This window comes from Cataglyphis hispanica, chromosome 15 (assembly GCF_021464435.1).
Source record: "Cataglyphis hispanica isolate Lineage 1 chromosome 15, ULB_Chis1_1.0, whole genome shotgun sequence".
Classification (NCBI taxonomy): Eukaryota; Metazoa; Arthropoda; class Insecta; order Hymenoptera; family Formicidae; genus Cataglyphis; species Cataglyphis hispanica.
Window position 1 is genome coordinate 3825957 of NC_065968.1, and position 13291 is coordinate 3839247.

At 30.5% G+C, this 13291-nt stretch overlaps 2 protein-coding genes across 3 annotated transcripts; both read right to left on the reverse strand.

Moving 5' to 3' along the window:
- Window positions 1-2570: 2570 nt before the first annotated feature.
- Window positions 2571-11105, reverse strand: LOC126854936 (pyruvate kinase-like). 2 transcript variants are annotated; one of them, XM_050602129.1, is made up of 8 exons: window positions 10957-11105; window positions 8318-8353; window positions 5507-5845; window positions 5235-5421; window positions 4380-4901; window positions 3844-4182; window positions 3570-3726; window positions 2571-3017 (listed from the first exon to the last, which is right to left on the reverse strand). In XM_050602129.1, exons 2-8 carry the CDS (start codon window positions 8342-8344, stop codon window positions 3005-3007), a joined length of 1584 nt encoding a protein of 527 aa, XP_050458086.1. In that variant the 5' UTR covers window positions 8345-8353; window positions 10957-11105; the 3' UTR covers window positions 2571-3004. The 2 variants fall into 2 exon arrangements, with proteins under 2 accessions (XP_050458086.1, XP_050458087.1); XM_050602130.1 differs by lacking the exon at window positions 8318-8353 and having other exon boundaries at window positions 10957-11102.
- LOC126855193 (uncharacterized) lies at window positions 10953-12574 on the reverse strand. Its single transcript, XM_050602615.1, has 3 exons — window positions 12439-12574; window positions 11183-11306; window positions 10953-11121 (listed from the first exon to the last, which is right to left on the reverse strand). Exons 1-3 carry the CDS (start codon window positions 12479-12481, stop codon window positions 10953-10955), a joined length of 336 nt encoding a protein of 111 aa, XP_050458572.1. The 5' UTR covers window positions 12482-12574.
- Window positions 12575-13291: the final 717 nt, after the last annotated feature.

A 13291-nucleotide genomic window follows, 5' to 3' on the forward strand; every position in this document is an offset into this window, starting at 1 on the left:
TTATGATCATGTTCTCCTGATACTTTTGCGGATTTAGAAGCTTTAAATTTCCGCGCTTTTTAAAATTTTGGTTTGTGCCACCTCTTTGCTAGTTATATTCTCCTGATACGCCACCTCTTTTATGATCATGTTCTCCTGATACTTTTGCGGATTTAGAAACTTTAAATTTTCGAGCTTTTTAAAATTTTAATTTGTATCATCTCTTTGCTTATTATATTCTCCTAATACGCCACCTCTTTTATGATTATGTTCTCCTGATACTTTTGCGGATTTAGAAACTTAAATTTTTGCGCTTTTTAAAATTTTAATTTGTGTCACCTCTTTGCTTATATGTTCTCCTGATACTTGATACCGAAAAATGCAGTTTCAAAAATTCCAAGAATGAAAAATTGATAAAAACGTATCAGGAAAATATATAATTAACAAAGATATGTAGGAATGGATGGGTAGGTTGATTCAGAAGACATATGCGTTTTGTATTATAATAGTTTATTAGATTTTTAAAAATTACAATAATACATTAGCAATTTTATTACATAATATATATGCATATGCATATTTCGGATATTGGACGCAATAATCGCTTTCGTTACATTATTTTGTTACATTATTTTTTGTACATGCACACACACACACACACACACATACACACACACGCGCGCGCATACAAGTCATTTTTATTATTATAATATACATTGGCATTTTATAACGTATATATATATATATATATATATATATATATATATATATATATATATATCGGATATCAGACGCAATCGTTTTCGCTTTTGTTATTACATATATATATACACATATATCGAATATCGGACGCAAAATCGCTTTCGCTTACACTGCATTTATATACACTGTACATACGCACGCACACACACATATAGACGCTCACGCACAGTCATTCTTATTATTATACAATAATACATACAGGCATTTTATTACATAATATATTACATATTTCGCATATCGGACGCAATCGCTTTCGCTGTACAGATTTTTACACACACATGCACATGCATACCATATAGTCATTTTTATTATTATACAATAAATATGCACACTACTTATATATATATGGGGCGCGGTATGAAGCGCGGTATGAGGCGGGTATGGGGCGGGTATGGGGCGGGTATGGGGCGCAATCAGATGCAATTTGATGTTTCCAGATTGGATCGAATGCTGTTTTACGATGTTACTAATTTCTGCATTACCAATAATTTCTGTGCTGCAATAATCATGCTGTAACATAAAAAATATTATTAATTCTATCTCTTATTAAATAGTCTCATTAAATAGAGTTCTCTATTATTAAAATTAAGATAAATATTCCATAACTGGTTCGTGAAAGAAGCTAAATGATGCAGAGAAAAATTTAAATTATAATTTATATATATATATATATATATATATATATATATATAATTATAATTTAAATTTTTATAATTGTGAAAGTTAAGAATTGATTGTATTTTATTTATTACAATCGTAAATTTGTTAGTATTTAAACAATATATTACTTAAATTTAATTAAAACTAATTTAAAAATTAATCTCTGTGTTATATGCTGGTTGTAACACGTCACAAAATATTTTAGCTTACATTTTTTTTATTCGACAATTCATCGTAATACCGAGAATCTTGATCGTTTTGAATTTATAATATACATACCATTTTTAGTCTCTTTATAAATAGAGCGCAGTGACTCCATATCACTTCTCTATCTAATGCAATATATTTGAGCACTGTGTTTTACACTTATCATATAATAATGTTGACATCATATAATACTATCAAGCATTATCACCTGTTCACAAAGATACGACAAGGCAAAGATATCTTATTAGATTTATTACTTTCCCTATATTTTCCTTTATATATGTAAAGATAAATGATAATGTAGCAAAAACCGAAACAATGAATGACAAAAGAAAAAGTAATGCGCAACATTAAGAAAAAAATAATTAATATATTTTATTATATAACTATTTTTTAAGAACTATGAATTTTTCTTCTTATATGTACACATATAGTTAAAAATAATGTTTGAATAAGTATTTACTCAGTATATATTGACATTTAGTTTTGTTCTGTTATCACATTTCAAATATAAAAATTTATTTGAGCAATATTTTTTTCATATATATATGCATGCATCTATTATTATACAATTTTTTATTACACATAAAATGTACAAAGAATCATTCCAAGCGAATATTTTAAATAGTTGTAATTGATATATGCAAAAAATAATCCTTTAGTCTGGCCATTAAAATGTAATATTAATAATGTATAAACCGAGTACTGTCAATTATGCCTTATTGAAAGCTATTGTGTTTCTATAATTATTATATATTGCAAAAGAAGAATTATATGAAAATTGAAATAGATGACATTAATATTGCAAATATATGTTTAAATTCAGTTTATTGTTATCACCAGTACACACTATTCGAGACATCTTGTGGATGCTGTTCATTCACTGGAAAATCATATTTCATATTTGGATAAATGGGTATTTGAAATTTTAAAGGTTTTATTCACTCTAATCTTAAATAATGTATGTTCGAACATTAACTCGTATGATTTATATTACGACTTACAATTGACATCCATTACTGCAAAGTAAATGTCTTTATTTGTTTCTATACAGGAACACGAAGATTTAACACTCGACAAGTTGTTTTAATAATCCAAGAGTTATTTATCTATTTTTTATATTATGATGTAGATCATTGTTTCGCTTACATAACAGCATCTGTATACAATAATTTATGCACCTTTTGTTTCTCTATGTGCATTTGTATTTTTCTCAACAATAAAATAATACTGGGTTTATACTAATGAAATTAGTCTCATATAACTGTATTTACTGGAACTCGTGACAGGATGATATATAATTACATACATGTTCGCGATAATCTTTAGTGTATTGTGTATTACATCTACATCTCCATAAAGATCATGCTTCCTATGCCAGTTCAATAGTGTGAGTTTAGTCGACAGTCCTAAAAATAAAAGAAAGATTAATTAACATCAATTAATCATCGCCAAAAATATGAATATTAAAAAGGAATATTAAAAAGGATTATTAAGTGGGATAACTTTACTTGAATCTTGATTTTGCAAATTAAGTATTTGAGAAGAGAATACGCTGGAACATAGACAATATTAGAATCTTTTTGATTCTCATAAATAAATATGCTTATAAATCAATATATTTTATGCAATATATATAATTGTATATATATATATATATATATATATATATATATATTTTTTTTTTTTTACTAAGTATAAAACATATTTGTTATAGCTTAAACAGGGAAATCTTGTATATAATTGCATTATATATACGCTTCTACATAATCTGCAATATTAATGTTTGACAAATACATTCTCTGTATATTTACTATTCAGAACAAATTAAAGAAGAATAATAAAAAGAGAGATAAGATAAGATTTTCTTATTCAACATTCAAAAGAGTTCATCATAGGAATCGCTATCACTATAAATCGCACATAAAGGATCTTCTCTAATGAATTCTCGTTCTACATACACGATGCGAAGCGTATTCGTGTAGCCAGAGCCCTTTCGCCATCCCGTCACAACTATTACCGCATCCCCAGTTTTTACGAAACCACGACTTTTGCCAAAGTTTAATCCAAATTGTACACGTACATCCACGTCTTTTATCCAATCGGCCAATCGCGGTTCTATATAACATAAAATTTATATAATGTATTCACATAATAAAGTACTAAATCTTCTAATAATAATAAAATAAAACAATTCTCTGTTTTTCCATAAAATAAAATATTGAGATACTATACCTTCATAGAACAATGGTAATATTCCGCGGTACAAATGCGATTGTCGAGCAACCTGGTGGAATCTAGTAACTGCAATGATGGGGCATCGAGGTCTATACTTGGAGATCAGAAATGCTGATCGACCGGATGTCGTGATAACGATGATGGCAGTAGCCAAACATTTAACGGATGCTTCCACAGAAGCAATAGCAACAGCATGGGTGGCGTCAATAGGTGGTACAGCTTTGCTCGCCAAATCGTGAAAGATTTGTGTATGCCAAATCGCGGCTTCCGCTTCTTTACAAATGTTAGCCATTGTGTTAACACACTCCAAGGGATAATCTCCTTTTGCGGTTTCGCCTAAAAATATAATCGAAAGATTTGAAAGCATTATCTTTAGAGATGGAAATTATTAGAGATAAAGGCTGTGAAATGTAGTAAAATACAAGAAAGAGATATAAATAACATTAAAAATATTTCTCTTTTCATTCTTTGTTTTATATTATTTTATATTAGTCTCCTAAATTTTACAATATCGACATATCAAATTGAATTACCGGATAACATAACGCAATCAGCACCGTCGAGGATAGCATTGGCAACATCTGACGTTTCGGCTCTCGTGGCACGTGGCTTTTTTATCATGGATTCCAGCATCTGCGTGGCGCAAATCACCGGCTTCCCGACCTTGTTGCATTTGCTGATTATAGATTTCTGCGCTAGAAATACCTTCTGCGGGGGTATTTCTATTCCGAGATCACCGCGCGCCACCATTATACCGTCAGATACTTCGATAATCTCGTCAAGATTCGTCATACCCTGTTGATTCTCAATCTTCGATATGATCTTGATGTTTTTGCCTTTCTCGCCGAGGATCTTACGGATCTCGGTTAACGCGGCGGCATTTCGAATGAAGGAAGCAAATATCATGTCGACTTGCTGTTCAACACCGAATTGAAGATCAGATTTATCCTTCTCCGATATCGCCGGAAGATCCACCGGTACTCCTGGCAAATTCACACCTTTACGAGAACCCAACATACCACCATTTTCAACGGTGGTTGAGATTAAATTGGGACCTAAAAAACAAAAGAAATTACATGGTATTCTTTTTAATGTCTTTCCAAATTTCATTAATATTTATTGGCACAATATACTATATAAAAATAGTACTTTCAAAATTATAATTAAAAATTAAAAGATTTTAAACATTAAAAATTCATAGATAAATAGCAATTCAATTAAATACAAAATTTTTAATATTCAAATCGCGAAATATCATTTGTAGCTCTATAAAGCTACTGTTTTAGATATTTTAAATTAAATTTTGATCTAATTATTAAATTAGATATTTAAAAAATGTGCCATTCCCAAAAAAGATAAATAAAATTGCAATAATTTTTGAAACTTACTAACGGCAGTGACGATGAGAGAGATCAAGCCGTCATCCACAAACACGCGATTCCCTACTTTCAACACTTTCGAGATATTTTCGTAATCAACATAAACAACTTGTGCGTTTCCCTTCTCCATGAACGCCTTGTCGGTGGAAAGTTTAAACGTTTGACCCTTGACTAATTCCACTTCAGCTGAGTCGCCCTATCGAGACAGTAAGTTAAAAATGCTATACTTTCGTTACTTAAATTCCTGTTTTATATAATTGATCACATAATCAATCACGTACGTCTTCAAGGAGACCGGTACGGATTTCGGGACCCTTCGTATCAAGGGCGATAGCAACGGGGATAGTGATGCCGGCACGGGCGCTTAGATTCTTTATCGCCTGGCGAATATTGACGATAGTTTCCGCGTGATATTCGTGGGTTCCGTGAGAGAAATTCAATCGGGTGATATTCATTCCCGTCTCGATCATATTCTCCAAGGTCTCCACGGATCGGGATGCGGGACCGATCGTGCAGATAATACCGGATAAACGGACAAAGGGAACTTGGCTCTCGATGTCCAGAGCGCACATGTGATCCAGTAGACTTTGAGCGTATATCGTTTGACTCAGCTTGGCCATCTGCGAAAATTTAAGGAGATCAGAAAAAGCTCTTGAATTGCAAATAATAAATTAGACAATTAATCAGTTAGATTTCAGTTACAAGGTTTTGATCTAGATACATACTAATAAGTATGCATTATTCACATACGAATTATATATAGTAGATTGTGAATAGACGACTAAATTAGAGATTATAAATTAAATTTACACATTCATATATTAAGATAAAGAGAAACAATATATAAACAATTTTAGAGTAATCAATTATATAAATTTCGCATGCATAAGAAAAATTTACTGTCAACAAAACAAAACAAAATATTTCAAAATGTTAATTTTTTAAAATGTTCTTGTGATCATCGCGTTAATTCTTGATTATTCCATTCCACGAAATCGGATATACAATGTACAGCAAAAATATATTTCTCAATATAAGTGCCGCTGTTTCTGACTGCGCGAAGGTAGAATTGCATCGACAAAAATAGAAGTATTTCGCGTAGAGATGAAATAATGGAATGTACTGTAAGATATTTTACACGAGAGTTGCAACATCCATATTTTGTAAACATAATTTTACTTTACGTCAAATGCAAACGTTTAATATTTTTTGACATGATAATAAATACATTGACATGACAATAAATATTTTTCGTTTGTCTAAAATGAATATGTAGTCTTGAAGACATAAAAATTGTTACATCAAGGATTAATATCTGTAAAGTTTTAGAAAGTGAGCTTTGCTATCGCGTTTAAGATAAAAGGTGGATGAATTCAATCTGTTGACTGATTATCACAAAGAATGGCATCATGTTACATTATAAACGTCTCTATCATATAAAGAATGCGAATGACGCATTTTCATCTAATTTATTTAAAAAAACTCGAAGCATCAACGAACAAATAAAAAAAAAAAAACGTAAAAAACCGCAAATTTATATATATATATGTGTGTGTGTGTACATATATTCTCTATTCATTTTTTATCGTATTTACACCGAACAGGCGTTTATTGTTAGCAAGGTGACACAATTCTACGTCGCGTTTGCTGTATTCGAATGATTTCTAATATCACGCGAATGTATATTAGAATGTGCGAAGTCTTGCATTGTAAACGACTTTAATTACGATTGCAATACAAAACTCTGACTCATATAATGTCGTCACAAATGTCGTCATATAACGTTACATCTGGCAAACCTTATGTGTCAGAAAAAAATATCACGTCCAAGTAAATATTTCAATTATTTAACATACCACGAGATCACAATATCAGTATCACAGTAGTATATTTAACAAAACAATAAGGGAAATGCAAATATAATATTGCAAAAATAATAATATCATAATCGCCAAAAAATATAAAAGTAAAAAATATTACAAGATAAGATCGTGTGATTTTTGAGAGTTGCAATAGAATGATAGAGTGTACAGTTTATATAATATTATATTAAATATATTACATCAAAAAGTATTTTTCTATCAATAAAAGCACATTCTACATATATGTGTCTATCTTTCGCACCAAAATAAAAATAAATCTATACCTTTTACACACCGAAATAAAAATTATTAGACATCTATAAGCAAGAAATTCTGTAAAAGAGAAGTAAATCTGTAAATCACTCGAGATAAATCTTTGTCAGCAGGACTAAAGCGACGTGTCTCGTACAACCAATCCCGACTAATCTTACCTTCTCTATATAAAGACACAGATATTTTAGGAACTTCTTCACAGAATATAATTAAACGATCTTTTAACGAAATTAAGAAATTAACAATATTATAAAAGGCAGAAGAAAGGAAAGAGAAACGGACAGCTTGTGTTTTCAATATAAAACTCGAGGTTATCGCACACAAAATAACACAGAAAAGTTAGAAAATTCATAATAACACTTCCGCGCTTCGAACGCTAATCTTATACTAAAATAAAAAAAATTAATTTAAAAATCAATGTCGCCGATTAATTCCGGCGTATAAAATTATTATGCTTAGTACGCGTATTTATATTTAAAATCAAAGATCTAATAAAATACAACAATGATGAAGAGACACAATGTAGGTCCCGCGCGACTCGTACCTTTTTTATATTAATAATTTATATTATATTATAATTTTCTTATATTATCCACGTTGCGTTTTGAGCAAAAAATAATGTTCAAAAACGCGAGCAGATTTTTGCAGATCCGTACATGTAGCGTGTGTGCATGCGCATACGAAAAACAAAACCTTCAAGCAATCTCCAAAAACAAAAGAAAAAAACACATAATCAAAACCATTGTAATTTCGGTGAATTAGACGCATCGCGTTCGCTGTTACGGCAAATACATAGTACGATTGTCATCGTCGTTTTTCCAACAGATATTTAGAACATATTGGCCTAGTGTTCACCGAGATTACATTGGTTTCTGCCAATGAAGTATCATTGCTTGCGAATTACACTCTTCAGCCAAAGTGAAGAGATCAGTCGCGAGATCGACGAGACAATAATACCTGATCGTCGACGGTGATCCAGACCATTTTGGCGGGCTGCGCAAAGAGAAAACGAGAGAACGTAATTAGTGACGATGCGTTTGTAATAACAATATCGCGAAAACTCCATCCGACTGTGATGATCGCGCGCGAATGTGGCTGCCCGGCATCGCCGACGATGCGCGACGAGGTAAACGGCATCGTCGACGACGACCGGAGATGCCAACGGAGTGGGAAACCGAGGATACGACGCATCGGGTGATGGGTGACGATGTTAGTGCATATGCGAGAAACGGCTCGCGCGAAACGGCGCTCTTTTCGGAATCCGAAAATAGGATCACATCCGCTGGATGGACAGGATCGCGTCTTTTTGAAATAAACTCCTCGTGGACCGGGAATAGGGAGATCGATCGGCGAAAAATGGCGTGAAATTGTTTCGGATTTATATTCAGATCGGATGGATTTCTCTTGGAAGGTACGTAATGTAAATAAGTGGTGCCTCGATGAAGACGTGTGTGTTTTCATCGTGGTGTAAATACACCAACTTGAAGAACTTCTTGCCCAGACACAATATTTATGATAAATATTTTTTACTTACTATTTATTTTTTGAAATACATAAACATTTTATACATATTTTATATACTTTAAGAATAAAAGCATAAAAAGTATATTCGATATGTTATTAAAATATAGACTAAATATTTTATATAATATTTATGATAAGTGAAAAATAAATATTTTATAAATATTTCTCAATTTTTTAAAAATATTTATGATAAATTTTTATGATCTATTATATCTAAGATCACAAAAATATTTAGAATATTTTGATAAATATTTATAAAATATTCAAATAATTATTATAAATATTTTAAGTAAATATTTTATAAATATTGTTTGGGCAAAGAAATTGTATTTCAAATTCTAAAGCATCTTTTGTTTGCTTTACGAACTTCTATCACATATGCGCGTATACTATTGCACACAATCGCCGTCTTTTAATTACAAGACTCCTGAACAGTTGTAAGAATTATTCCGGATGCATGACATATAAGTATTTAGATGCATATGCTCTTATGTCATTTAGAAATTAATTATTTAAATGATTTTTCGAAGAGCGGTGAAGAATATCAGATTAATTAATTAATTTTTCTCTGTCCTCCGTGAAAAAAAAACAATATCGGAAATGTTTTTAATCAATGTATATTGCTAGTTATTTAAAATATTTTTAAATAACTGGTAATACACATCTTACAACATTTACACGATTGATAGCCGACGAACGCTCATACGGCATTCTGTTAATTTCACTCCTTGATTCCGCTCAGAGCATGCGTGAGCACGTGCCCAAGCAAGTAATCAGCTGATAGCGCGTAACAGCGCAGATTCGAGCTTGACCTTCTACGCATGACTTCATTCACTATGTAAAATAAAAATGTATATCTATATACACTGTATCAGTCGTCACGACGCGTGACATAATATATGTACGAAAAAGAGCGATATTTTATTTTATTTATAAAATACTTCTCACAAGTGATGAAAAATTAATTTCTAAAAAATGAATTGAAACTTATCAGAAATTTATTTATATATTGCATAGATTACTTATTTGCATATATAATATCTATCAGTCTCAATATTGTCGTTATTATTCGTCTTTTCTTTCTTTTTGAACTGATAATATTTTCATTCTCTCTTCTCCGACCTTTTTCCCGTGTAACGAAATAATAAGTGTGTATCGAAACAGGGTTAGAGAGTTACATCGTACATCGTACATCATTTCCGATCTCCAAATGTTCACTATGAGACCCTAAATTCTAGAATCTTGAGTTATACGTGACGCAACATGTCAAGAAACAATCTTTTTTCGAAAAAATTATTTACTTTTTTCAGAAGAGAGATCTTAACTGGTTGTGTCACATACGATTTACTGGACTCGTTTTATATATATGAATTTTAATCAAGATTATTTCTTTTACAGACAAAATTAAGAGATCAATCTTCAGCTCGACTTTTTCAATTTATGCCTATCCAGTCGTTATTGCAATCCAATTCTTATCTTCCTTAAAAGTTACATATGTAGCATATAATGACTAATTATATTATAAATATTATATAATGACTAATGGCTATATCTTTGTAGAGTATTTGTGTAATATAATCTGATTAAATGTAGACGAAAATAAAACTATGATAAATCAATATCCTTAAAGGATTATATGATAAGAAAATTATAGGAATATATAAAGAAATTTCTTATCATTCTTTCAATCTCCAAAATGTATCAGAATATTATAATCCTAAATAAAAGAAAGAAGCGATCTAAATTTTTTAATTTAATAATCTTTTCATTTACTAACTTATGCTCTACCTACACAATATACATACCTTATAATCTGAAAATCAAGATTGCTATTATAACAGAGAAATATATCGACATTATTCCACGCGAAGGGACAAGCGTCATGAATCGCGAGGCTGTCCCTTCAGACCTACGTTCTTAAAACGTTGCCCATTAAGTCCCTCTTCGAAAAATTCGAAGACCTTGAGCGACTCGCTCATCGAAAATCCGGCCGTTCCGGAAAAGAGGCAGTCTATTCGCGAGGAAGAAAATCAATACCGATGAAAAATTACCAAAGACGGACGGACGATTACCTTTGTCTCGTTTGTCTGATAAAAGCAGGAGGATCAACAGCAGTTTCGTGACAGACGTCAACAGCTATGGTAGGCGGCTGGCAACGAGGCGAACTTCCCAGCGATTTGTGATAGACTGTCGTCTTAAGGACGCGAAAGGTCACCACTCCCCTTTGATCATGCGTTCTGAGCGGGCAAGTTTAACATCAACTATCGGCTGATTTTCATCACGTGATAGCATTCCTACCTGCCGGCGGTTTGATAGAGAACATTTCTGCCGGCGGTCAAAAATGTCCTGGTTGAGGCGAGGGATTCGTTGGCCGGATTGATCGAGAATCCCCATTTTGACAAGTATGACGTCAGCATATCACCTGGAGCGCCAAATATAAAATATAAAATATTTAGAAAATCATGGAAAATCAATAGATATAAATATTTAGAAAATAGCGATAAAAATAACAGCAAATATCCTATATTCTATATTATAATATTTGTTAATATTAAAAGTCTGAGATATGTATATATACGCTTGAATTTTATTTATATGTTCTGCATCTAACGATAAGATTATAAATGTAAAAAGTAATTTAATTTAAACATACGTTTCGAGGAAAAGCTTAAATAAATCTCGAGATATCGTCGAATTTTAATATATATGATGTATTATAAATGGGAAAATTAATAACGGGCTTCAAATGAATCATCATTGATCTGAATCACGATTTCTATTGCGTAAAGTGTGATGAAATGTAAAGTGATACTCATGGATAAGAGAGTTGTTGATATAGTGTCACTTGAAGCAATAACTACATATTTTATTGATGATTTAACCGATTTGCAATTGTAAATAAGCAATTGCCAATTTAAAATGTCAATTTAAAAAGATTTCTCTCATTAACTGATGGATAGATATAAAAATTTTTCGTGTACGTTGTCTCTTCTAAAAAAATATTTAAAGGACGTGTGTCTACATTTGCAGTTTACAAACAGTTACTTGAGGATCCAAATAAGAATTTTAGAAAGTCTTTTAATTGAAGCGTATAGCCTAACAGTGGCGTGATTCATTTTTTATAAAACTCGTGTCAGCTTGTTATCTACCCGTGACCTACGTATATCAATAAAACAACTATATAACATATTGTCAGTATTTCTCATTCAAGTACGTTTATATAAATATGTATGTATATCTTAAAGAATAATATTAATTACAATGATACAGATAAAATGTTACAATAGACAAAAATTTTGCGGTAAATTTACGAATATAATCGCTATGATACTGAATGAAATTCATACCCCGATGAAAATCTTTTGGAAAATTCTGACACGTTTTATTATTTATCTCTCTATACAATTATAATATACTATGTAGTTTTCTAGAAGATAAATATTTGAAGAAAAATTTTGCTTCAATTATTTTTGTAAAAAAGATAATTAATTTTATATAAATAATTAATGTGCACTTCTCATACAAGATCTATTAATATAGACAAACAAATTTACCTGAACACATTTTACGATTTGATGACACTGAAATGTTATCCATCTTGAAATTGTGTGGCCTGTACGATGCTGTCCACTGGCGTTAGATCGCAGAAACTCTCCTTCAAGCAGATTTATCGACCATGTGATTTATGCAAAACGAATATCTCTTATGTATAAAATCTCTTTTTTATATCGAATCTAGAATCAAATTAAAATATTTTAATATTATATTCAAATAATAATTTGTTTAATTGTGCAAAAGGAGCAAACATTATATTTTATTTATAAAAATCTTTTAAAACAACATTAATATGTAAAATATATTAATCAAATTTTTTGAGAAAATTTATCAATATTGAAAATAAAAAAAAATAATTACAAAAATAAATCCTATATTAATTAAATTTCTCATTAAAACTTGGCAAAATATTAAAAAATCACAAGATTATTAAAAAAATTATATCCCAGCAAATTTGTGTGTGTTTACATTTTATTCTTGTATTGTTCTATGTAGAATAATATTATTGTAATATGTTTTAAATTAGAATATTTTATATCTAGCATATATATGTAAACATTAAATAAAATCTGATAAACAGCACAAGCTATTGAGAGCGCTGCTGCGAGTATAATACTGTTAATATATATATGTGTCATACTATTTATATGCCACATGGCGTCGTTGTATATATGCGTATGTATGTGTGCGCGCGCACGCGCAGTTTTAAAATGAAATTTTAAAATTAAAAGTTAATGTGGCGAATTAATAATAATTTTACATTCAATGTAAACTAGAAATTTGAATTATTTATTTATATAATTTTATATACTATATATATATATATATATATATATATATATATACATTTTT